General features: G+C 44.2%; 1 protein-coding gene across 3 annotated transcripts in view; it reads right to left on the bottom strand.

The window, feature by feature from the left end:
• Positions 1 to 27,766, bottom strand: part of KIF26B (kinesin family member 26B) — a 442,768-nt gene that overhangs the window by 66,673 nt on the left and 348,329 nt on the right. For all 3 annotated transcript variants that reach the window (XM_070602597.1, XM_070602599.1, XM_070602600.1), the window contains 4 exons: positions 22,897 to 23,103; positions 17,754 to 17,847; positions 16,289 to 16,551; positions 13,277 to 13,460 (listed from right to left, as the gene is read on the bottom strand). In XM_070602597.1, the coding sequence (XP_070458698.1) occupies positions 13,277 to 13,460; positions 16,289 to 16,551; positions 17,754 to 17,847; positions 22,897 to 23,103 (748 nt within the window). The remainder of the gene's footprint in view (positions 1 to 13,276; positions 13,461 to 16,288; positions 16,552 to 17,753; positions 17,848 to 22,896; positions 23,104 to 27,766) is intronic.

The raw sequence follows: 27,766 nt of genomic DNA, 5'->3' as shown, positions 1-27,766 counted from the left end.
GATCCCTGAGAGGTGGAAAACAAGTAAGGTGAACACTACCTATATCCCAGTAAGTTTCCAGGCCATGGCTCAGGGAGGGGAATTCAGGTGGACTCTCTGAACTGAGGAGATAGAGCAGAGAGTCCAGGGAGACTAAGGTTGCAATGGTTCACAGAACAGAGTTCTGGAGATTTGCAGAAGGTCTCCTTGAGTATTCAACTGAGCACTGATCAACACAGACATGTGAGAAAACTACCCAAGGCTGGGGAATTAGACACCTGAAAAGATTAGGGCGAATAGTGCACAGCACTCACATAAGGTCAGGAATAGTGCTTCTTCCCAAGAGCCAGACTGGAAAACTTCAAGATTCCGAGTGCACTGGTTAGGGTACCCAGAAGGGTGTTGCCCTGGACTGAACACTGACCAGGTCCCACCTACAAATCCGAAAGGCAAGACCAGAAGGGACCAAACTGTTTCCAGATAACTACATCCCAAAACAAAGCTTAAGAATATTTACAAAATACAAAAATGTCCAGCACCCAATCAAAAATAACCAGGCATGCAAAGAAGCAAGAAAATGAGACCCATAATGAAGAGATCGTTGAAACCCATGCAGAACTGACATAGATGTTAGAATTGACAGAGAAGGACATTAAAACAGTTATGACAGTATTTCAAATGTTCAAAAAGTTAAGACATGGAATATATAAAAAAGACACAAATTGTATCTATACAGAGATGAAAACTATAATGTGTGAGTTGAAAAATACACTTGATAAGATTAATGGCAGATTAGATATTGCGGAAGAAAAGATTGGTGAATTTGAAGATATAGCAATTGAAACTATCCAAAATGAAATAAAGAAAGAAACTTTAAAAATAAAAAACAAAAAAGAAAAAAAGAGCCGTAGGACAACTTCAAGTGTCCTAATATGTGTGTTGTTGGAATCTCTGAAGAAGATACATTGCGGTATAGATAAAATATTTGAAGAAATAATGGCCAAAACATTCCCAAATTTGATGAAAACTGTAACCCACAGATCCAAGAAGCTCAATGAGCCCCAAGTACAAGAAACGTGAAGAAAATGAGACTAAGGCACATCATAATCAAACTGCTTAAAACCAGGGATGATGAGAAAAATCTTAAAAATAGCCAGAGGAAGAAAACATGTTACATATAAAGAAAGAAAGATAAGGAGGATGGCAGATTTCTTGTTGGAAATAATACAAGTGAGAAAATAGTGGAGGGACATTTTTAAAGTACAGAACACTGTCAACCTAGAATTATACACCCAACTAAAGTATCATTCTCAGACAAAAGGGAAATAAAGACTCAGACTTACAAAAAGCTGAAAGAATTTACCATAAGCAGATCCACAAAGGGATGAAGAGCTTTGGAAATGATAACTAGGTCAACAATATGTTTTTCCCTATTATTTAAATCACTTTAAAAGATAATTGACTGTTAAAACAAAAATAATAACACTGAATATGTGGATTATAATATATGCAAAATTAAAATGTTTCACAACAATAGCACAAAGGTTAGGAGTGGAGAAATGGAAGTACTGTATTGTAAGGTTCTTATTCTATACACAAAGTGATATAATATCACTTGAAAGTAGACTGTAATAACTTAAAGGGGTATACTATAAATCCTAAAGCAATCACTATATAATATAATGAAAGGTTATAGCTGATAAGCCAACAAGGGATATAAAGTGGAATTTTTTAAATGTTCAATAAATCCAAAAGAAGGCAGATAAAAAAGAAAAGGAAAACAAAGAACAGATGGGTCAAATAAAAAACATATAGAAAAATAATAATTTAGACCAAATCATATCAATGATCACATTAAATATATATAGTTTGAATACCCTCATGTAAAAGGAAGAAATTGTCAGACTGGATAAAAAAGTGAGACCTTACCATATGCTCCCTATGAGAAACGCATTTGAAATATAAAGAAACAGTAGATTGAAAGTGTAAATGTGGAAAAGTCTATATTATACAAACGGTGGCCATAAGGGAGCTGGAATGGCTATATCAATATCAGACAAAAGAAATTTAAGACAAAAAATGTTAAGAGAGGCAAAGAGGGACATTTTATAATGATAAAGGGGATGATTCATCCAGAGGTCATAACAATCAAAAATGTTTACGCACCTAATAAAAGAAGTTCAAATACATGGAGCAAAATCTGATAGAACTGCATGAAGATATAGGCAAGTCCTTAATTATAACTGGGAATTTCAAATACCCCTTCTCAATAATTGATATAACAAGTAGACAGAAAACCAGTAAGGATGGAGAAGATTTGAGCAATGCTATCAACCAACTTGTGCTACTTGACATTTATACTTGACATTGCTGTTGGCTCAAGCCAATAACAGTAGAATACACATTCTTTTGAAGTGCACACAAAACATTTACATGACAGACCCACATGTTGGCCCATAAAACAAGTCTAAATAAATTTTAAAGGATTTACATCATTCAAAGTATGCTCTCTGACACAATGGAATTAAATTAGAAGTCAATATAGAAAGATATCTGGACAATCCCTGAATATTTTGAAATTCAACAACACAGCTCCAAAGAACTTATGGTCAAAGAAGAAATCAAAATGGAAATTAGGAAGTGTTTTTAAGTGAATGAAAATGAAAACACAACACATCCAAATTTGTGCAATGCCCCTAAAGAAGTACTTAGGAGGAAATTTACAGCATTAAATGCCTATATTAGGAAACAACAGAGATCTCAAATCAATGACCTTAGCTTCCACCTTAAGAAATTAGAAAAAGATGAGCAAATTAAAGACTAAATAGCAGGAAGGCAATAATTAACATAAAAGCAGAAATCAATGGAATAGAAAACTAAAATCTAAAATAGAGAAAATCAATGAAACCAAAAGCTGGTTCTTTGAGAAGATCAATAAAATTGATAAATCTCTAGCACAGGTGATCAGGAAAGGAGAGAGGACAAAAATGATCAATGTCAGGGATGAGAGGAGTGGTTTCACTACAGTTTCTACAGATATCAAAAGGATAATAAGGAAACATTATACCAGTAAACTAGATCACTTTGAAGAATAGACAAATTTCTTGGAAGATATAAAGTACTAAAGCTCATTCAAGAAGTAATAGATAGTGTGAATAGCTCTATATCCTTTAAAGAAATAGAATCTGTAGTTAACTACCTTTCCTCAGGGAAAGCTCCAGGGCCAGATGGCTGCACCAGTGAATTCTACCAAATGTTTAAGTAATGAATAGTGCCAATTCTACACAAATTCTTTCTAAAAATTATTTGAGAGACTACTTTCCAACTCACTCTGTGAGGCCAAGATTACCCTGATACCAAAAACAGACAAAGAAATTACAAGAAAAGAAAACTAAAGACCAACATCCCTCATGAATACTGAGGCAAAGCTCCTAAACAAAATAATAGAGAACCATATTGGAAAACTGTATCCAGGAACATATAAAAAGGATTTTACACCATGATAAAGTGGGGTTTATGCCAGGAATGCAAGGTTGGTTAACAAAAATTAATCAATATAATTCACCATATTAACAAACAAAAAAGAAAAACTATATGATTCTCTCAGGAGATGGAGACAAAGCATTGAACAAAATTCAACATCCATTTCTGATAAAAAATTCTCAGCAAAATATAAATAGAAGGCAATATCTTCAGTTTAATAAAAAGTGTCTATGAAAAACCTACTGCTAACATCACACTTAATGGTAAAAGACTAAACATCTTCCCTCTAAGATCAGGAACAAGGCAAGGATGTTCACTCTCACTATTTGCATTCAACATTGTACTGAAGGTTGTAGCCAGTACAATAAGGCAAGAAAAAGAAATAAAATGTATCTAGGTTGGAAAGAAAGAAGTCAAACTGTCTTTATTTGCAGACTACGTGATCATCTATGTAGAAAATCTAACAGAATCTACAAAAAAAGCAAGTAGAGGGGTTGGCCCGATGTCCGAGTGGTTCAGCAGCCTGGGTTCATGGGTTCGGATCCTGGGTGTAGACGTACACCATTTGTCAAGCCACGCTGTGGCAGCATCCTACATACAAAATAGAGGAAGACTGGCACAGATGTTAGCTCAAGGCTAACCTTCCTCAGCAAAACATTAAAAAAGCAGCTAGAACTAAGTGAGTTTAGTGAGGGTGCAGGATACAAGATCAACAGACAAAAGAGCGTGCCAAACTTAACCACCAGGCCATCAGGGCTGGCTCCAAATAATTTTTGACAAAGGTGCAAAGGTAATTTAGTAGAGAAAAGATAGTTTTTACAACAAATGATACTGGAACAATTACATATATATAATTGTTATATATACCTTTAATCCATATATACCCTTAATCTACACATTGCACAATGTATAAAAGTTAATTAAAAGTGGATCAAAGACCTAAATAGAAAACCTAAAATTATAAAACTTCTACAAGACAGTATACTATAAAACCTTTTTGATATTGAGTTAGGCAAAGATTTCTTAGACATGACATGAAAAACATGATTTATAAAAAAAGACATAGATAGAATAGACTTCATCAAAATTGAGTATTTCTGCTCTTCAAAATACATAGTTAAGAGGATAAAAAGGTAAGACACAGACTGGGAAAAAATATTTGCAAAACACATTTCTGATAAAGGACTTGTATCCAGATTATATAAAGAACTCTCAAAACTTAACCATAAGACAAAGACAATATTTAAAAGGGCAAAAGATACTTCACCAAAGAAGATGTATGGATGCCAAATGAGTACATGAAAAGATACTAAACATCACTTGTCACTAGTGAAATGCAAATTAAAATCACAGTGAGATATACTATATATCTATTATATAAAAAGGCTAGAATTAAGAAGACTGACAATACCAAGTGCTGGTGAGGATGTGGAGGAGCTCAAATGCTCATATACTGCTGGTGGAGATATAAAACGGTACAATCACTTTGGGAAACAGTTGGCAGTTTCTTAAAAAATTATACAAACATCTATCATATGGTCCAGCCATTCCACTTCTAGGCATTTACCCAAAAGAAAAGGAAATGTATTTCCAAACAAAGATTTGTACGTGAATGTTCACAGTACTTTTATTTGTGATAGCCCAAAACCAGAAACAACACAAATGTCCATCAGCTGGTGAATGGATAGGCATTTATTATTTAGAAATAAAAATAAATGCACTTTGTTGCATGTATCATGAATCTCAAAATAATTATGCTAAAGAAGTCACTCAAATGAGTACAGACTGTATGAAATGATTCCATTTATACAAAATTCTAGGAAATACAAACTAATGTATAGGAACTGAAGCCAATCAGTGTTTGCCTGGGGAAGGCAGAGGAGCTGGAGGGAGCGATTTCAAAGGGTTCCAGGGAAACCTTCTGGGGGTGATGGATATGTTTGTTATCTTGATTGCAGTGATGTTTTCATGGGTATATATATACATGACAAAACTTATCAAATTATCTACTTTATGTGCACATTATTGTGTCTCAAGTATATCTCATTAAAGCATTTTTTATTTTTCAAAAAAGGAAACCTGCCCGTGCTCACGCTGTCAGTGGTCGAGGAGGATTCACACCTTCAAGACCTGTGCTCTTCATCCTACACCGCGTGGTCTCAGCCAGTTCCTGAGGCAGCAGGAGCTACAAGGCTGCCTTTCTCTCCCAGGCCCCACTCTCCCAGGTTAGTGTGGCCCTCAGCACAGCACCCCAGTTCCTGGGTCATCTCCCTTCGTCCCCCTCGCTCCCCAGGCAGCAGCAGACTCCTGCTCCTCAGGCCTCTGGATTCCTGCCTTTCCAGGGTGGCCCAGCTCACACCATCAGACCGGGCCCACCTCCTGTTGCTTCTAGGACAGCTGCTATTCCCTCTGCCTTCCCCTACTCTGGGTGGAAGGAGGGTCGCAAAGGTAGAAACGGAAACTTGCCGCTGTGGAACCTCAGTTCATTTGGGGCAAGTGGAAGAGCAGCGGGTTGAGAAAGTGGATGCAGGGTAGGATGTGGGTGTGTCTGGGTCCTGGTGGCTGTGTGAGGAGCATGTGGGCAGTGTCTGGGCGCCCACACATCTGCAGGCAGAGCCCACATGACAGCGCAGATGTGGGAGGGCGAGGTGCTGCTCACACTGTAGGATGAAAACATCCGGGAACCACTGTCCTAACCCGAATCTTGTCTCTACCCCATCCCACGGTCAATTTCGACATCTAGCGCTGAGAAAAATGGTGATGAATTTACAGAAAGCACAGCAGCTCAAGTCAGGCTCTCCAGTTACTATGGCCAAGAACGTTTCACATCAAGGACATGATATTTTGTTTACCTTACACTATCCCCAGTAAAAACCCTTAAAAGGGAAGAAATGTTATTTCTCTTCTATGCCATTTTCTATGGTGCAAGATCAGGTCATGGCAATGTGCTGCGGAAATAGTTATTTTTAAAGCAAAATATCATCTGTTTTGCAACCTAATTATATAGACAGGAGAAGCTCAGATATTCCACGTGCACCGCAGATTAAAGAGCAAAGGCAGGGACCAGTTTGGACTTTCAGACTCTAATAGTCCATTTGATGTAATGGAATAAAATGCATAATGTTCATGTAGTAAAACAGAGCACAGAGAACAAAAGGCGTAGTTTAGACTGTGCTGAAGAATAGTATATAAAATACCTATAATTATAACTGCATGACTCAAAGTGAGAGTCACATTCAGACAATGGAAAATCAACTCTGCTCTACGCCCACTGGAGTGTCAGTCGTCAGAACTCTGAATTTCACCCATGGCGCTTACTCTAGAATGGTACAAGGGGAGTGAGCACAGCCCATTTGCTGTTACCAAGAATTTACATGGGGCCGGCCCCGTGGCCGAGTGGTTAAGTTCTCGCACTCCACTGCGGCAGCCTAGGGTTTCGCTGGTTCGGATCCTGGGCACAGACATGGCGCTGCTTTTCGGGCCACGTTGAGGTGGCGTCCCACGTGCCACAGCTAGAAGGACCTGCAACTAGGATGTACAACTATGTACCGAGGGGGATTTGGGGAGATAAAGCAGAAAAAGGAAAAAAAAAAAAAGATTGGCAGCAGTTGTTAGCTCAGGTGCCAATCTTAAAAAAAAAAGAATTTACATGACTACAGGTGGTCAGAAAGAAAGCAGTTCTATAATCAATTCAATGAATGAAATGTGATAATTAATAGCAGATAGGAGCAGGCTCCTCATCGACATCTCAGATTTCTGAGATCACAGCTGCAGGGTTAAAGGAACACAACTCAGTCTGCCTCGAGGAATCCTTTATTTATATTCTAATATGTATATTTTAAGTCTAGAGCCTGACCAAACCAAATTACCCACATGCCTTACTCTCTCTACAGGAAGCAATTTGCTAATTTTACCCCACTCCTGAGCCACTCTCCCAGCTGAGTTTATTGAGCACCTAGGAGGTGCCAGGAAATGCTAAATTCTTCTAATATCACTTAGTTCCTACGATGATCCTGTATTGCAAGAATTGGCTCCATTTTATAGATGAGGGAAATGAGGTTCACAGATGTTAAATAAATTGCCCAAAACCTCATAGAAAATTAATGCTGAGTCTAAGATGAAAATCCAGCGATAACTAGAAAGCACATAGACATTCTTTTAACTCACCTTTCCATAACTTAGTGGTTCCCAAACACTGCTGCAAGGTGTCGGAATCACCTTGGAATCTAAAAAAAGATAGATGCCTGGCTCCCACTCTCAGGCTTTCTAATTTAATTGGCCTGGAGTGTGACATGGTCACTGAGATTCACTGAAAAGCTCTCTGGGTGACTCTAATGTGCAGCAAAGTGGAACCACTGCCTTGCCACCTGGCCAGTTAACCAATGCTCTCCATCCCCTGTGTGAGGCAGGCTGGCTGATGCCCACGGCTCACTGAACACTCATGGCCAGTGCTGGCCGCCCGCTACTTTGTCTACACACTCTTATACTTGTCAGTATAGATAAAAACATAATCTAATATTATATACACCAATAAAACATGATTGTGTAAAGAAAGTTAATGTTTCTTTAAAAACTAAACCCAATGCTTTGGAAAGATGTGATAAAAATGAGTTGTTTTTTTTTTTTTAAGATGCTGAATTAGGTGTGAATGAGAAATTATAAAGTGGAAAAAATTTTCACAGTCTAGAAAAGTCTATATCCAGTTGGCTGCACAAGTGTCTTTTAAGTTCTTGAATCACTTAGAAGAAATTTAAAGCAAAAACCAGACTATTAATCTGAGTGGCTTTTATAAAAACCAGAACCTTAAGTTGAAAACTCATCTCAAAGAGGAAGCCACGGCCCTGTTTGAGGAGATTGATGAATAAATACTCATTTGGATGTTTTAAGTTGAAATAAAATATTTATGGTGTGAATGTATCATTTTATATGAATCCTCTTTCCAACTCACTTTCTCAATTGACCAGCTCCTTCTGACTGTGTTACATAAGAGGGCTTCACTGAACTCACACCATCTGTTTACATGAAGAGTAACTGGATGGTCTTTCTCTTTCTGAAACACAGCTAAACTAGATAATAGAGAAATCATAAAACGACAGCACGCGTTCTATTTGATTGAACACATAGAGACCGAGCACTGATGTGCCAGGCACACTAGTAACACTGTGGAGGACAGACAGATGGATAACGGGCTTGTCCTCAGGGAACTTGAAGTCTAATGGGGTTAGACAAGCCCACAGATGATTGAAATATAAGGTGGAGTAAGGCAACGGCTTACCACTCCCCAAACTGTCATGGGTCTTAAAGGGGAAACATTACACAAAGGGAGAATCTGAAAGGCTTGATGGACAAGGCAGCTCAAGGGGGAAGTAGGGTCCAGATAAGGCTTTTTTTAAATTGTTGATGTCATTGCCCTCCTCTTCCCTTCCTTCCACCTAGCTCTGGCTTGGGTGGTAGGAGAGATTGAAAATAAAAGCATGAAAAGATGACTGACGGTCCCAATTGGTGAGGTCCCAGAAGAGACAGAAGGGGACGGGATAAAGAAGGCAAGGAGAAGGAGGAAGCACACCTGTGGGAGAGAAGCAGGGGGACCCAGGTGCAGGAACAAGGAGATTTTGAAGCTAAGAGGAGAGAGGCTGAGGCAATACACCAGGTTAACTCTATCTTCACCTTAAATAGGCTGCTGATTATCTGCTGAGAGTGGCAGAGTGGGGATCAGGCTTCAGAGGTCTGGAAATGCTGCTGAGACGGCGGTGACGGGAAGACCATGAGAGATTACTATGGGAATTCCAGACTGCGCTGTTTAGAATATTGTCTCCTGGCCAAAGATTTTAAAAATCATATTACAAAAATCGAGAAATAGAAAACTGTCACTTCATAATGACCAAGGGGGAGACGACAGACCAGAAGTACCCCCCGGCTGTGTGTGGCTGTCCTCACTGCACAGAGCTTTGTATGAAGGACAGCTGAGGCCCCTCTCTGCCTCCTTTAGAAACAATGTTCTTTCCTAGATCCCTTTTCCCCCATCTACCACCCAAATAATGGGCCTCTAGAGTCATACAGACCACACAGCCCTGGATAGGGCGTCAGGTGATTCAAGCTGTTCCAAGACACATAAAGAAAGAATGGTTGGTTGTCAAAAGAAAACTGAGGTTAAGGAAACAGTCTGTTCAGACGTGTAAACAGATGAGTGCAGGCACAGCCAGATGCCCATAAGCATGCACACTCGTCCGTGTGCGCACACACAGCCAGCCCAGCCCACGCTTGGCCTCTAGGTTCCGCTAGTGGTAATAAAGTGAAAGAACAAATCAGAGACCCAGTGTCATTCTAGATCCTGGGCAACAGCTGTTTGAAAGCTCAGGTTACTCATCAAAGTGATGCTTTTAAAAACCACCTTTATCAACAGGACTTGTAAAACGTCAGTATCATGAGTGTATTACCCTGGAGTATCACTAGTCTCATCCTGCTCTAGACACTCATCCGTGCAAGTACGAGGAGCAGCTCCTGACCATCGGGGCTTTAGGCTCTCTTCTCCAATGCTGGAATTCCCAAGGGGGTCCTCAAGCCTTTCCAGGTTTAGCCTAGAAAGCAGGAGAAGGCTCCGTGATGGGTGAAGGATGGGTCCCGCTGATGCTCCAAAAACTTTTGAAACCAGGGAAATACTTTCAGCTTAACCTAGTGTTATCTGAAAAACAGTGATACACCAGAAGTTTCTTTTCTATCTTGACGTGTTTAAAACATTTTTGTCTGTCTACTTATATGTGCATATGTGCGTGTATAGGACACATATATGTGTGTAAGATTCAGGTGCATATATACACACGGTGTGTTTAGTTCTTGCAGCAGAGGCCTCTTTGAATCCATCATCTAAGTATCTAATGGCCAGTTAAGAGCAGCACGCTCTGCTGTCTGCTTCCTGCAGGGTGACTAATTAATAAACTTTCCCTTAATTGAGTTCCGGCTGCCAGGCCCACAGGGATTATTACTTATATATAAGTAAACAAAATTTCCATTTTAAACAACACTCAAAATCTCCTAATTATATTTTAAACAGATATAAATTCACTGAAGTCAAGCAAGCTGTGAGCGGGAGCTGTGTGCATTCTGGCCTGGATTCCCTTCCTTGAGAGAAGCTGGGTGCTGTGGCTGGCAGGTGACATCTCCGGATCCTTGGGGGCTCACCCCCATATCAGCCCCTTCACTCCTGCCCCTTCTTTGTTCTCATCTACAGACACATGAGAAAGTACCTAAAGAAGTTCTGGAAGCCACTAATGGTATCTGCCTTTTCCTTTAACCTGAATTTATTATTTAAAAGCAATTCACTTTCACAATTTATAAATAGGAAGAAGATGAGTTTGATGTTAAATATTTAATACATGCTCGAGATCCATTAAGTACTGACCTTGGGTGGATTATTGGGTTTAGGAATGTCCTAGCCTACACCGTCATGGAAGTTGAATTTTAAGTTCTTATAATTGAAGTAACTTAAGTAACTGTTTGTTTTCAAGATTTCTCCCTACTTTCCGATTCCAAATTGAGAAAATCATGAAAAAAAGTGAAAAACCAAAACCAGAGTTGTAGCTTGTGTTGAAAGCTAGAAGGAGGAGGAGATGATCCCAACACTGAGTTTTTCTTCTCAGTGTCATTTGGAAACCCTTGGCTCAAGATTCAGACCTTTTGCGTGTCACCTTTTGCTAAAAGGACAAGAATCCACTGTAAGGTCCAATTATTATTATTATTGACAGCTTAAAAGAATAAGATAAACATGTTTTAGACTCGCACATTCACCCTGCTAAGATGTAACTGAGAAAAAACAGGGAGGGCAGGATTTAAAGCCAGCCCCCAGATTGTTAGGAGAAACATGGATAAAATTCTGTTACGGATTAAAGGTCTGGCTCTTCTCATCCCTCTCCTAATGCCTTCTTTTCTTCTTTAAGAAAGTTATTCCAAGTGGAAGTGCTGTACATGGCGTGAGCCTTTCCTTGAGAAACAACCTCTTTTGAAAGATTCCCATTCAAGATATTTTGCTCATCCCCAGTCAAACCTTCATCACCATTGCTGGTTTCAGTAGAGACCTAGCTGCTGATGGTGCCTCTGCCTGGCCGCCCAGCGCCTTGCAAGTGAGGGCCGGTATCTCTAGATTCCTGGGCAGCAGCCAGGGCAGGGCGCCAAGGCTGATGGTCAGAGCCATGAAGGCTAGCCTGGATTAGTGGAACTCCAGCCCGAGTCCCGGGGTAGAGATAGGGGGCAAGTCTCTAGGCCCAGTCAAAACCAAAGGAGCAGGAGGCAAGAAAAATAAGTGAACGACTGATATGCAACATGTGGAGGAATCTCAAATGCATTATGCTAAATGAAAGAAGCCAGACACAAAGGGCCACATATGGATCATATGATTCCATTTTTATGATATTCTGGATAAAAGCAAAACTACAAGGACAAAAATCAGATCAGTGGTTGTCAGAGCTAGGGAGGGAACTGACTACTAGGGGCAAGAGAGACATTTATGTGGCGATAGTTTTGTTCTATATCTTGATAGTGGTCGTAGTTATATGACTATAGATTTGTCAGAACGCATCTAATGACATATAAAAAGGGTAAGTTTTACTGAATGTAAATTATACCTCATTAAACCTGAGTTAAACAACAACAATTAAGGAGTAGGAATAATGGCAGGAAACTGGGCCAAGAGAGGCAATGAGATGGGAGAAGGAGAGAGCTTCCACTTGGGGCAACATAAGCCCCCAAGAGCTATCTCCAGGAGTAGTGGTTTCCAAGTCTTTGGGCAACAAGGAGACCTGGGGAGAAACTGGGGAGCCCATCCACAGATCCCAGTTGGATGTCTTAATTCTAGGCTCCACCTAGAATTACGTTAGTTGATTGCCTCTGCATTAGCCAATTAGCTTCTCAGTTTCTAGGCACCAAGTTTAAGTCTCCTGACTCAGGACTTTTGTTTGTTTTTCTGGCATCCAGCATCCTCGAGACATCATTCAGAGAGCTCTGGGGGCCAACTGCCTGTTTTGAAAGCCCTGTAGAAGTGGACATCGAGAGATTATGGAAGCTGTAGCCTGGCCAGCCCAGCCCTGTGGCCTGCACTTGCCTTAGAAAGCCCAGTGAGGTCAAGGGACTACTCTGCCCACAGTGCAAGATCCCACCTGAGATACTGAGCTGAGCGCTGGTACTCAGCCACTGAGCATAGAGTCTACGCTACTCAGCAGACAAGGGATGAACATGCACCAACGTCAGTGCTAGCTTTGAAAAAACAGCCAAGAGGGAACTGTCTAACCATCGAGTTGGGTTCCTGGCAGTGTAACTCCCTCACAGAGCAGGGCATGGGCCAGGGATTCTACAGGGAAATGTCACTGATGGGCATTACCTGAGGGAGGGAGGCAGCCAGAGTCTGCTTAGGTATTCAAGTCTGATTTATAGACTCTTTAAAAACATGACTTTGGTTCTTTCGGGTCCATATAGTGGACTCAAGGTCACGATGAATAACACTGCTGGGAGGGCTGGGGGATACAGATCCATCTTTCATGATCAGCACCCTTAAGGTTTGTGAACAAAAAGATACTATGAAGCAGTTTTCTTAAGTTGGTTCTCTCACATTCCCAAGGCAATTACCTTCATAAATTATCTTTACCAAAGCAAAGCCTTTTCCCTTGGATGTTCAAAAGCAAACTGCAGCCCAGACCCTATCGTTATCTTGAGTTCCAAATCACGAACTCCATGCTGGTGAAATTGAACTACATTAAGAAAAGGTGATGGTTGCCCTCAACGAGGGGTTTCTCACTAGTCTGAGAGTAGAGACAGGTCAACTTACTTCCTCCTTTCCCGCTCTTCTCCATCCGGTACTGGTAGATGTGCAGGGTGAAGAGCATGTGGGAGTTGCGGTGGTCTTCTTCATCGCAGTCCTGCTGGTTGCCCCGGCGGGAGGCGATGGCGGCGTCCAGGAAGAAGGCAGCCTTCTCTGCGGTGGGCGCCCGCAGCTCGCTCTGGTTCTGCAGCTGGAAGACACAAGCTCAGAGCTGAAGCTGCAGGCTGAGGAGGGCTCGCCAGCCGCTCATGCCTGGCCATCCATTCTGCAGAGTAAAGCTACATGCCTCTCAAAGGCCAAAAGTCCTTCTGGAACAAGGTCCTGTTCTCATGTGCAATTCTCAGCTTAATTCACTTCTGAAAATCAATATTGAGCACACATTGGATGGAACATATTTTTACCCATTTTACAATATAAGCAGAATCTGTAAATAGCAGATGTGAAGACCAAATGTATCCAAGTGATCAGGGGGAGTAGGGGCCCATTCTGCTCTCTGCAGAGGACACCAAACTGACATCCTGGGCCGTCCATTCACCTGAGAAAACATGAAGGACACGACCGCATCTTGATTTCAAAGATTAGACTGTTTGGAGACAGGTAGGTTGTAAAATATGATTTTAGTCCAGACAGCACTGATATTCCAAAGAAGTGAAAAGACTTGGTTGGCTTTAACTGAACTCAATTTATCCAGCTCTTTAACCAAAGCCAAATTTAGGCCACTTTTGCTAGTATAGTTATAAATAAGAAGTAAATGTAAAAGACACATGAAAACACCCAAGACGCCTGAGTGTCTCATCCGTATTATTTACAGGATATCAATTTTTATCTTCAGTTCCTAATTCATGTTCATGGCATACTCATTAACTGACTAAAGAAAGCGTCATGGGCAATGTGTCTGGATCCTATGAGACCCCTTGGCAATTACAGTCAAGCCTTATCAGACCAATGCTATCAGAGTCTGACCAGCACTCGTCTTTTTCACGAGAAAAGGAAACTCATATTTCTGATTTATTCAAAGAAATGATTCAAATAGGGTCGGTATATATTCTGACAGTTTTCTACTCTAACTATACTTATAATTCTGAACTGTGAGAGCCAATATTTGGAACCCAAGACCATCAAAATCCTCAAATTTCAAAGAGAGATTCTGTTGTGTTCACTGTTTTGTACTTACTACGGCAGAAAAATAAACCAAAGACTTTTTAAGATTTTTCGACAAGAAAAGTTAAAATAAAGACGATGTTGGTCTCTTCCTCTTCTTCTTAGCTTTCACTTAGCCAGATCTTTCACCTAAGTGGAACTTCATTAATGCAGCTACAAAAGTGAGTGGAGGTTCTAGCATATTTGAATGTCCAGGTGATGCTCAGAGTGGGAGCGGTGGGTAGGGTGACACTGATTTCCATCACAGGTGCTGTGTAGATACCGTCTGAGCAAGTCTTATGCTTCAGAACAGTGGTTCTCAAAGTGCGGCCCCCGGACCAGCAGCACCAGCATCACCTGGGAACAGACTAGAACTACACATCTTAGGGCTCTCTCCCAGGCCTACTGAATCAGAAATTCTAGATGGGGAGCCCAGCAACCTGTGTTTTAACAAGTCCTCCAAGTGAGTCTGATGAAGACTAACGCTTCAGAACCACCAGATTAAGGTTTTCATGACCAATTAGTTTGCATTCTAATTAGATTCCACATCCAAATAGTATCTAATGCATCTGTTAAAACTATGAGCAGCCAATTTTAATCAGACATGGTACCCACCCTTTGAGTGTTGCAGAGAACTAACTAGGCAATCACAACTGACAATCAGAAGAAACATCCAAGATGGCTTCCTGGAAGAAGTGACATCTGGCTGATACCCAAAGAACAAGGAGTTAGCCAGATGAAGAGCAAGAGGGAAGGGAAGTGTTCCATGCACAGAGAACAGAATGTGCAAAGGCCCAGAGGTAAGGCAGAGGATGGTGAGTGCCTTAGAGCCTTGCTACTATGTCAATCATTGGGAAGCTTGTTAGAAATGCACAATCAGGGGTTCCACCCCAGACCTACTGAACGAGAATCTGCATTTTAACAAGATCCCCAGTGATTCATACACACACTGAAGTCGGAGGGGCACTGCTTTCTTTGGGGACCCAGATGCAATTGAAGGGGAGTGGGAAGTAGGCAGGGGACAGGTCACACAGGGCCTTGCGATTGGTGAGGAGCTTTGGAACGGAGGATTCACAGTGGGAATGGAAGGATCAGAGATGCTGTGAGCAGGGAAGAGCATGGTAACAGAGGGGTCCTCACCTATGAACACACTCACACTCAGGATGAGGCAGGTGCTTATCAAAATGAACACCTATCTAAAAAATAAAAGTAAAAATAAAGCCTCCTGCCAGAGACTGGAAGAATTAATTATTCTGGATTATTACCCAGAATATTATTATCCAGATTATTCTGGATATGAGCTCCCGAGTCAGCCCTCCATCTACTGTCAAAGAGCAAGGGAGAAACGCTTGTAACAGGCATGACATCCTGAAAATGCGAACTGGAGCTTCTCTTGGCTTCCATAGTTCTAGCAATTATATCATGGTTCTAATTAGAAAGTGGTTATTAGTTTTTTCCTACAGCACTACTAATCTGGCCGCAAGCCAGTGCCAGAAACACAGTTTATAGAGCCATAAACAGCCCCGAGAATGGCTGTAGCTATTTGTGTGGAGCAGTAAATATTTTGGCTTATTGTTAAACAAAAGAAAGGTTGTACTTTTTTTTGGAAAGGGGCATAAAGAAAGTGAATTCGATTTCCCCCAAATACTACAACAATTGTGGTTCCTGCTCATTGTCAATTAGAGTCAAGGTACAAATATTTAGGTTGGGTGAGCAGATGGCCCCACAGCTGCAGGCCATAAAGTTCCAGGTCACTTCAAAGTAAACACTTGTGAGCCTCCCCAGTTTACATGTGGAGTGAGTCACAGGGGGAAGTGCCCCAGCCTCCGAGGTGGGGAAGAGCCACCTTGGAGCCAGCCAAGCTCCAGAACCAATCACCTGTGTGCCACAGATGGGGTCCTCGCACAGGTACACGCCGGGGGACTGGCCATCCTGCAGGCTGCCCGTGGCCACCTCGGACAGCAGGTCCCGCAGGTTCTCTTCCTTGCCCCACACTTCCACAGCTGAGATGCGCACTGAGAAACGGGCTCCGGTCTTCTCTTTCCGTTCATTTATGAGCTTGAAGAGCCAAGAGATAGCACAGGGGATGATGCCAAGGTTCTGCATGGAATCGTCCCTCCCGATCATGGTGTAGGATTTTCCTGCGGGGGCCAGGGAATAAAGAAAAGTAGACTGAGGGTCGGGAATCATTCTCCAGTGTCTCAAGAACAGATGCCAAGGATGCGGAAGAAAGGAAATAAAAACGTGAGAGAAATATGGAGAATTTGACAACAACAACAAGAAACATTTCCGAGTCCTGCTGATTAAGCGGCTGTAATAAAGATGCAAGAGCACAGACTAATGACAAGATTAAACCACACTTTACCTGGAGGAGGATCCCAAGTACCACCAGCTCTCAGTTTCCTCGTCATTTTACGTGTAGCAGAAGGCAGGGATCTTTCATCGCCATCACGGTTCTTTTTATCATCACCCCACAGATTAAGTGCACAGACTCACACTTTACAGCGCCTCTCAAGTTAAACGCTGTGTATATTTTTATAGTATGAGCGAACTCCATTAAAATCTGGATTACTGCTTTGATCAGAAATCAAGACGAGCGAAGCAGGAGCAAGATGAAATGGGCCTTCTGTCCTGGCACAGAATTGCCTCCATCATGTGTAAGGGGGCTCTGCTGGAATCTCTGCCAAGGGACACTCTTTGGAGCTCCCCAAATTACTAACTTATCAAGCATGGAAGGTAAGACCTGGTGAGCAGATGGCCACAGGTCAGGGTTAGGAAGGCACTTTAGGGGGGATTCGATCCTCCAAACCCTTGTCGGGGTGTTCTGCTGCCTCCCTTCCCAGGTGCTTAGGCACAGCATATTCCAGATAGCAGGATGTTGGGAAGCGCGGTGGTTGTCAGCCTGATTTCCCCAGATGCGTCCTAACAGGGTCCTGGGTTTGCCTGGGAGACCGCTCCTCTGGCTCTTACGTCGGCTCCATCCACCAACATGAGGCCTCTGGAGGGGTCCAGGGGCCCTCGCTGCTTCCCACAGCCCCTGCCAGGAAATGTACATTTTCATGCGGGCTTTCTGGGCGTGACCCTGACCAGGACCACAGGGTAACAACTCTGCTCCTCCTTTGTCCATCTCTTGGACTCCAGGGCTTTCCTAGATGATTGGGTATGCTCCCAGGATGAACATCTCCATTTCAAAAGCAGAAATAGTTATTCATGATTATTCAATTCAGCGCCTAAGGGAAACGACCTTTCCTTTCATCTGAGGACTCTGGGGCCAATACAGAAGATTGGAGAGGGTGAAATGAGAATCCAAAGAGGAGCAGGAAAAAATGAAGCTCTCACTGACCTAGCTTGGCGTGGCCGAAACAGAACACGCAGCCGTCTGCCCCGTTGACCACAGACTGGATCACCTCTGCCACAGTCCCAGCACACACTTCAGCCTGGCAGACACAAGAGGAGACACAAGCAGAGAGTGGACCATGAACAAGGGGAATTCCACCCTGCTTTCCTGGGGCTCAGATCCCAGAGTCATCGTATTCCCAGATGGGTCAGCCTCTAACCGAGTTCTGGGGGTGCTCAGAACCCTCCGGTATCCCCCACCCCTTGCAAGACTGAGTGCTACAGATGTTAACTGCAAACCAGCCTTCTGCTCATCTGTGGTCCACTTCAGCTGCTGTCTCTGCAGACCAGGCGGGAATAGGCTGGAACGGGAACACAGGGTGCTTCCATGGACCTCACGCCCTTCCCTGATCTGCCCTACTGGCCTCCCAGACAACGCATTTAAACTTTCCACTTGCCCTCTGCTAACCAGATCTTTCCTTCACACACACACACACATACACACACGTGCGTGCACACACACATACACGCAGTGCTCATGAAATGAGCCAGGCTTAGTAGAGGGATAAAGATGATATGCCATTTCAGGAAATGACCTTGAGAAACATTGTAGTTCTAACATGAGCAGGAGGTTCGTGATCTATGTCTGCTTTCTCTCCCAATTTCCTTCCTCCTTCTCAATCTACATCCACCTCTTTTCAAAACCAGCCTTTTCTTTCTTTCTCTGCAGATACATTCAACGTATACAGTATCAATCGCCATTTGTCACCAGGTCATAATGGGTGTCTCCTCTCCAACTTGACTATTAAATCCTTAGACAGGGATCAGGTTCTTGATGGCTTTTGGTTTTTCCCCATTAACACCCAATAATACAGCACTCTGCCAACAATAAGAACTCTGTAAATTTTGTGGACCAACTTGAAGATCTGGGAAATCTCTCTCTGGTTAGCATCTGAGATTTTCACAGCAGCGGGAGGACAAGATGATTCACTGTGTGCCGTTCCTGTCTCAGATCTCCTGGACGCATCCAGAAGCCATGCAAATGCTGCAGCTCTGCAGCTGTCAGAGCAACAGGCCTCCCGTGGGACTCCGCGACCCGCAGCCTCGGCAATGAGTGCCGTTATTCACTCCAGGCTGCAGCAGCACAACGAACCTAAGTATTCGGATATTTCTCTCCCAAACCAACACTGAAAAACCGCATCCCCAACAATTGTCAGTTGTTCCGGTGGTCACCTCAGCAACTCTGCTAGGGGCTCCTCCTGGGAGAAGGGAATGGCAGGACAAGGCTGCTGTGGGGACCAAAGATCTGTCGCACCCCCAGGGCCTAGGCAGTGAGAGCCTGGTGCTAAACCCTGAGACCGAGGCAGTACCGTGATGGCAAAGTCTTGATGGAATTTGCCAGAGGCACCTCTGCAGAGCGGAAGAAATTATTGCTCAATGAGCTCTGCCCTCTTTGGACGTAAAGTGAGATGGGTTTGGGAGGCTGAGAGCCTGTCCTGAGCCATCCATAAAATAAATTGTGTTAGGTTCAAGATCAGTAGGGAGATAACTGGTTGTGTGTGGACCAACCTGCCATCACCAAATCGCCTGTGCAAAGGTCGGATGACAGAGGAGACACAGCAGAGGCCTCACAGGGCAGAGTGCCTGTTCAGTGTCCACGGAGAAGAGAGTGGTCAGCGGCCCGTCCGTCTGCTGTTTGTCAGGAGCCGACAGTGGCCCCTTGCTGCCTTTCCCCTTGGACCTAGAGAAGCAGGCAGCCGCAGATCCCGTGGGCAGGGCTAGTTCGGCAGGAAGCCTCTGCTTACCCCCAGGTCTGAGTCTTCCCCACCACCCTTACTGGGAACAACTGAATGTTTGTGTCCCCCCCAAATTCATGTGTTGAAACCTAACATCCAAAGTCATGGGACTCGAGGTGGGGCCTTGGGAGGTGAGTAGGTCATGAGAGTGGAGCCTTCATGATGGGATTAGTGCTCGTATAAAAGAGGCTCCAGAGGGGCCTGCCTGGTGGTGCAGCAATTAAGTGTGCACGTTTCACTTCAGTGGCCTGGGGTTTGCCGGTTCGGATCCCGGGTGTGGACATGGCACTGCTTGGCACGCCATGCTGTGGTAGGCGTCCCACATATTAAGTAGAGGAAGATGGGCACGGATGTTAGCTCAGGGCCAGTCTTCCTCAGCAAAAAGAGGAGGATTGGCAGCAGATGTTAGCTCAGGGCTAATCTTCCCCGAAAAAAAAAAGAGGCTCCAGAGAGTGCTCTTGCCCCTTTCACCAGATGAGGACACAGTGAGAAGACAGCTGTCTGTGACCAGCAGGAGGGCTCCCACCAGACACCAACTCTGCCAGCACCTTGATCTTGCACTTCCCAGCCTTCAACACTGTGAGAAATAAATTTCCGTTGTTTGTAAGCCATGCAGTCTGTGCTGTTTTGTTATGACAGTCCAATGGGACTAAGACACCTGCCCAAGGCCAGACTGAGAGGTCTGCTCCAGCAGCGGGCAGCTGATGACTGCCGAGGCCACTCAAAGGGACTGAGGATGGCTCACAGAGGCAGCGAGGAGCAGGCGCTGTTCCCGTCATTGCTTAGCTTCAGGAAGCTGATGTCCTTCGAGACTGAGAAAAAGCAAAATTTGTAACTGCCTGGGGCCCCTGTGGTGGCTGCTGCTCCACAGGCCACAGCAAGGCCCTGAGAGCAGAGGCCCACTCTGCACACTTTCCTGCTTTGGGGGCTCAAAGGGTACTTACCCCGTGGGCGCTGAGGCTGGCCATGGCCAGCAGCAGGATATTACTATCGACAATGATGATGCAATAGTAAAAACCACTCCCATTTATTGAGTGCTCACTATGCTCTGGCTCTATTCTAAGCACCTCACGCGTATCATCAACTCAGTGAACCACAACAGCTGATGAGGTACATTTTGGTCCTGTCTTCGTTTTACAGATGAAGACACTGGGGCCCAGAGAGGTAGAGTGACTTGCCCAAGGACACACTGCTGGTAAACAATGGATAAAATGGCAAAAGGCCAAAGATGCAATACGACACTGAGCAGGACACAGGGAGGCAAGGGGAAGAACCCAGGAAGCATGTCTGCTCAGGAAAAGGACTATGAACAAGAGACTTAATCTCTGAGTCTCAGTTTCCTTGTCTGGAATGGGAAAATAGCAATACCTACCTTTCCTACACCACAGAATTCTAGGAAGAGTCATATGGGTTAATCTATATAAAATTTTTTGAAAACTACAAATTTATATAAAAACAATTTATTATAATATTGGGAGTTTTAACAAAAGTAAAGGACTCTGAAGCAAGTGCAACTGTAATACTAAGCATATGAGCTCTAGAACCTAGAGTGAAATGTAAGCAAAGACTAGCAATAAAAATAGCTCCTTTTTCTGGAATAAATCTAAAACTTATTAATACTCCATGCTTAATTTAGAGTTTGCTTTGGAATTCTCACAACTTAGGGAGATTTGCTTTTGAAAAGTTTTAACTGTGCTAATTAAGTTATTTGTAGGCAATTTATTAGACCCAATGTCAGGTTTAGATTTGTGAGCCCATTGGATGGTACAACACACAACGAATGAGAGAAACCATAGAACTTATTTATAAAGTACTTGGTCTTCCCATGGTAAGACTGTTTGGGGAAACCATAGGCTCAGGTTGTTAATGAATGGAGCCTATGTATATACGCTGTGCCTAGGGTGTAATACAGGAGCCTGAGTGACCATCACTGCTTCCTACACCCAGATGCAATGTGGAGGAAATTAACAGGAGCTACAAATTAGCTATCAGCACTCTTGTCCTCAGGTTCTGCCATAGGCTATCAGATAGCCCACACTGTTTTGTATAAAACACTTTTTAGGAGGTGCAGGAAATTAGTCAGGAAAGTGCAGATGTCTGATGCCAAAATGCAGGCAACTGTGTCCCTATAACCTGGATTATAGATGTCTCCTAGAAGACTCAGTTGCACCCATTCATTGCAGACTCTGCCAGATGCTGCAACTGAATCTTCTAGGAGACATCTGCTCTTACTGGGATTGACTCAGCAGCTTTGGTTCAGGAATCTTGGCAACATGGGCTCCCAAGAAGCCTCCAAATTATACTGATAGCCCCCCCACCCCCCGCCGCCCTGTGTGCGTGCCCCTTGCAATGTGCCTTTGCCGTTCCTCCAGTCAAGAGGCAGAGTCTCTTCCCACCCCTCAAGTCTGGGCCAACAGAACACAGCAGAAGGGATGTTGTGTCATTCCATGCCTAGGCCTCAAGAGGCTGCATGCTTGGGTGCTTACCACCGCGATGAGAGCAAGCCCAAGCCAGCCTGCTGGGCGATGAGAGACAATGTGCAAGAGAAACCAGGTGACCCGGCCACGGCCACTCTACACTAGCTGGCCAATGCCTAAACATGTGACAGCATCCAGCCAAGATTGGCAGAGCTACCTGCCCAACCCAGAGCTGACCACAGAGACAGGAGTGAGCCAAGCTAGGAGCAGAAGTATGCTCAGCTGACCCGTAGACTCGGGAGCAATAATAAATGCTTATTGGTTTAAGCCACTAAATTTTAGGATGGTTTGTAATGCAGCAACAGCTCCCTCTCTTCCTCCCCCTCCACTCCACTGATCCAGGCCACAGGACTGCATGTCAGTTTCCCTGCCTAGCACTCCAGCTCCTCGCTAGGCCTACAGACCTGCCCTCCGGCTCAGTGTGCTTATATAGGGCCCCAGGGTCTGGCCTAATTCTACTCCAGCTCCCTGAAATATCTCCCGTCTTACACACTCACATCCAGGAGCCCAGGCAGCAGTGGGGTCCTAATGGACCAGTCACCAGCACCTCGATGAGCAGTCCTGAAACTTCCAATTCTGCCTGCTATCTTCTTGTTTCTGTATGCCATCCCCTGACTGGCTTGCTCTTCTTTCTCCTAAGGACACATTTTCTTGAAATCCTGGCACAATGATCCTGCCCAGGGGATGGCACCAGTAACTCAAAAGGGCTAAACTATTTAATAGAGCTCAAATTGGCTTCTAAAAGTTGTGTAGGTGGAGGAACTGGTCCATCAGAGTGCTCTGGAAGACACCTGCCCAGCTCCTAGGTCCTGGTGAATGAGTAAAACTTCTCAAAACAAATCAGCACCATCTGGGCCCGAGCAGGGTTTCTACCCACCTGAGAAGCATCTTGGGGAAAAACTGCATCGAAGGCAAACATCTTAGGAGGCACCTGGTTGCCTCTCTTTTGGAAGGCATTTTGACCTCCACACGTCAGGGGGTCATACAAGGTGATCTGCTTCTTCCGGGGGTCCACCTTTAAGAAAGAGCTGGATTCTGATGTATCGCGAGCCAGCGTGGAACAAATGCGAAGCATGACTTTTACCTGTTAAGAAACAGAGGCAGGAAAGGACGTTGATTAAGACAGTCGGATACCCTATGATGGAGCACCCTCCTGCACTCTGGAGATCTAAGTGTACGTGGCAATCTGGAACCTTCTCTTGATAAATTAGGATGAAAAACACAATGAATGAGCAACATACTCCTCAATGGATCTTGGGAAAACTGATATATTTATAATTATCAGGTAGAATATTTTGACACGTTCATGACTTTATTACAGAAATGGCACGTCATGTTCTTTGTCTTCCTATTAATATAAATTAAAAATTAATGGTACCCTGGTGGCCCAATTACACAGATGAAAAGGTAATCTGGACTGCCAAGCTTTTGGGGCTGGTGTAGTTCCCTTGAAGCTCACAGATCAATAAACCGTGGACATAAAAGTTAGCTCTGTAATTTACTCCTCGCTTCTGCTCATCAAGACTCTTGGAGACAAAAATCCACAGTTATTAGTGTCATCATTAAAGTCCTGCGAAATGGTCTGTTTTTAATGGCCAGCATTTGAAATGTGTTCCAAGGGGCAACGGTGATAAAAGATTTGTTTGAAACATGTTATTTGGGATCCCATTAAGTGAGCGCATAGAAGTTGTCATTTCAGGGAATGAAAGCGCATCTCGGTGGGAAACAGGAGGCAGCGCCTCCCCAGTCCACCTCCTGAGTAATTGGACATGGACATTTCTAGTGCTCAGAGCCAGCCAAGCTCCACCCACATGGCCGAGTCGGGTACTTATGGAAATAGACTGTCTGCCCCGGGGTCCTAAGGTGAGAGGAAGTCAAGCTGAAGCCACACACAGCTCTGCAGACTCAAGTCCTGGGGAAATGGACAGCCTTTGCTCCCTTACCAGCTCTGTGTTAGTATGTTGCTAGTTCAGTCCAAATGGACCAGGCACTGGGGATACAAAGATGGTACTACATAAAGTAGCAGGGAAGACAGACCCAGAGACATACAATTTTTGTAATATAATGTGGCAAATTCTGAAGCTATGCATAGGGTTATTTTTAAACTCTTTTCTGTGTCTTGCCCTCTTCATCTCATCAATTATCAGGTCTGATGAAATCTCAGTCATGCAATTTTGGAGACAGGCGTTGTAAATTTTTAAATAAAATATTTCAAACCTACAGAAATGCTCAAAGAATCATCTACATTGTGCACGATGGAGCGATGTCGTCCTCCTGCCTACCGGCCCTGTCTGCTGAGCGTGGAGGAACTAATTTGCAATGTACAGAGCTGAAATGTAAAGAATCCCTAGGGTGCTGGGCTCATCAGATGTCCTGTGCTGTGTCTGGCTGTGCTTGTTCTCATCACTTAAGAACGGTACTCAGGGGTGGAGCCAGAGGCTGGGGGCCACGGAGGGGGCACGAGGTTGGGATGAGGTGGACCACTCGGGGTCCAGATCTCATTCTCCCACTGTGAGGTCATACAACAGCACTTGCCATTTCCCAAGGGTCTATTGTGTGCTAGGGCTGTGCTGTTACCTACAGTATCTTATTTAATCCTCCCAACAAGCCAGTGCATGGGCATACTCGTCCAGATTCTACAGATGAGAAAACAGATGTTACATAACTTGCCCCAAATTGCTGAAAGCTGTGGGTGGTAAGGCTGGTCTCTGATCCCACCTCTGTCTGCCTTCAAAGGCCATGGTTTTTCCATTATGCCAACTGCTGCCTCCCATACGTAGTCGAAGTTCTCCAACTCCCAGTTTGCTACCCTGTATAAGATGAACAATGCCTATTTCATGGAACTGTGTGAGAATGAAATGAACTGACATGTGAAGTCCCGAGCACAGAGTTGGTGATGGATTCCTGTTTCTCGTCCTCCTTGTCCCCGGACTTGCCTCCCTCTGAATCACGATATCCTAGCATTTCCCAATCACAGTGTCAATGACAAGGTTTTAGAACCCCTTGTCCTGCACTTTGGGTACCATGGCTCACAAACAGGATGCCATAGGGGATCACTGAAGACAGAGCTGGGTATTAAGCACTGGGCCCTACAAGGCTCCTGTTAGTAAAACATCAAGTCCCACAGTCACTGAATACATGACAATAACCACAATGTCTGTCTACATTCCACTGTGGCACTTTTGCTGTTCACTGTGAATTTCTCCAATCTTATTTCAGTTCCATCCATTTCTCTTGCCCCAGTTGCACAACAGGTATACTAGGAGCACATATTCAAATTGCAACTTTTGGTGGGTGTCTGGGGCCTCCGGGCTTTCTGTAGCAAAGCCTCTAGCCCAGCCTTGGAACAGTACAAGTCAAGGATGACGCAACGCCAGGCAGAACTGATGGAGCCACATGGCCCACTGCTTTTCTATTTCACAATTTCGCATGCAATTTCTGGGTAACTAGAGGTGCTGCATGTAAAATATGAGCTAAGCCAGGCAAGGGCCTGCAGGAGAAGCAGGAGGGGGGCTGCCTTACTGAGTCATTCGTCTGGGAGATGCTCCTGCATCTTAATGAGGTTCCTAGCCTGCCGTGCGATTTCTGCGGATGGACTGAAGATCCTAGGCAATGGTCTGGCCCAGGAGATACACAGCCCTTCAAAAACCCATTGAACTCTAGGCCGGGGGAAATGCCACACTTCATTCTTTTTTTTTTTTTTTTTTTTGCAATTCATTTAAATAAATGGATATTCTTTTCCTCTTAAAGGAAGGAAATTAAGTTTTTCTGCTTCACTTCCTTTGTGTCATTATTCCTTTAGTCCAGCACTCCACTTCCTGCTTAATTCTCTGTAATTAAAGCGCTCAGGAGATACCACTTGTGATCAAGAACGGCCCTCGGACCTCTTGCCAGAAGTTGCTTTAATGCAAACATGGGTAGGTTCTTGGCAACATCGACTTCAACCCTTCCTTTCTCTGCTGCTCTGGGTGGAGCAGAGGGTCCGTGGTGGTGCCCACACACACAGCCTTCTCCCAGCTTTCAGGGTCAAGGAGATAGTCACAACTTCACTCCCAACAGCAGAACTGGGGGGAAATGGACCTAAAAAGCTTAAAGGCACAGACAGAGTGGGGAAGGGGGCCTGACACCCCAGTGTTCCCAAGAGTAGATTAGCACTTCCTCTACCAAAGTTCTCCCTGGTGGAGACCCCACTTTGCCTCATGTATCTGATTACTCAGCGTGTGGTGCGAGACAGCTGTTGCTCTGGGCACCAGTTGTCTTTGTGTCCTGCTCATTAATCATTTCAACACTTCCTCCCGCCTGGCGTGATGAGATGGAGGGAGAAAGGATTTGTGAGACATGAGGGAGAGAGGCAGAGGCTTGTTGTGAACTGTACAGACACTCCATCAACACAAAGGCGATGGCCAGCTGCCACACAGACTTACCGGGGGCTGCCAAGGAGTGGCCCCCATGAGTGCTCACCGTCCCACCACATGTGATCCCGTAGACAGATTTCCCGTCTGCCCTAGTCGCAGAGCATGGACCTGAGGAGGCTCTTCACTGCCTGTCTCTCGACCCACAAGCTGCCTCTCTTCAGACTATAAGGCTCAGGAGGGCTTGGGAAAAATCTGACCATTCGAAGGATCCCTCCCCAGTCAGAGAAAGATGACAGATGATGGTAAGGGGGTGGGAGAAAGAGAACACCAGCAATCATTCCCATGCATGAGCTCTGTTTAAACTCCTCTGTGGATCCCCACAAGGAGGGCCCTCAACAGACACATGGGAAACAATGACTCTCCCCTGCCCGCGTCTCAGCCACAGTAAATTCTCAAGGGAAGCATGTTGGTGAGAATAAATAGTTTTTTCTCTACAAGGTTAGAGGCTGCAGAGTAAATTAACCAGTAATGCCTTTCAATTCCTTTATATTTGTATATTTTGACTCTCTTTAAACTGATGTCTAAGTTCACAAATTTTTAAGGATCTGCTCAGTAGAAACTGGTCAAGGTGAACCAGATCAACCTAACCAGAAATACCATTTACCATCATTTTTATCTCAATCCCAGCAGTATTAGAATTATCTTTAAGCCTTCCACATCTATTCTTAGTTCCCAAAACATGCCTGGAAATTTTTCTCCGAGGTAAGTCAGAGGCAAATAAGTTCATCAAAATCCACTGAAAAGAAGAATGATGGGAAAAGTGGAACAAGCAAGACAGTCAGAAGGGACTCTACAGCCAAAGGTGTCGTCCACTGAGGCAGGGCAGGCAAGCCGCAGAGCCAAGCGGCAACTAAGAGCTGTGGTCCAGGATCCTTCCTCTCTCCCACTGAGGCAAGCGGCAGCGATGGGGATGCTGGGATTCCACACGGTGGATGGAAGCCACGGAAATATGGATCATCCTGTCCCTCACAGGTGACTTTCTCCAACTCATATGAGAGGGAGCCAGAGTGTAGACAAAAAACTAGTTGGCATCCCAGCCCCGTCTGATGAGAGCCGAGGATGAAGGGAGAAGCAGCACAGTGCTGTCCTCAGTAGAGACCAGGTAGTCTTTCCTGGTTCCCATATATTTTTGGATCAGATTCAGGTCTTGAGAGAAAAACCTGGAAGGATAACAAAAGGGTCCACTGTATAGTCATTTATAATGAGCCTCTCTCCTTTCTCACAGGTTCCAGGTATAATGGGCGCCACAGTGAACTAGGAGCCAGGAGACTGGATTCTAATCCAAATGTCACTACCATTGAGTGGCCGTGTAATCTGAGGTGTGGGCCTTGG

The sequence above is a fragment of the Equus przewalskii genome, chromosome 31 (assembly GCF_037783145.1).
Source record: "Equus przewalskii isolate Varuska chromosome 31, EquPr2, whole genome shotgun sequence".
Lineage (NCBI taxonomy): Eukaryota > Metazoa > Chordata > Mammalia > Perissodactyla > Equidae > Equus > Equus przewalskii.
Note: the sequence above shows the minus strand (reverse complement) of the source record. Positions and strands in the feature narration are given on the sequence as shown.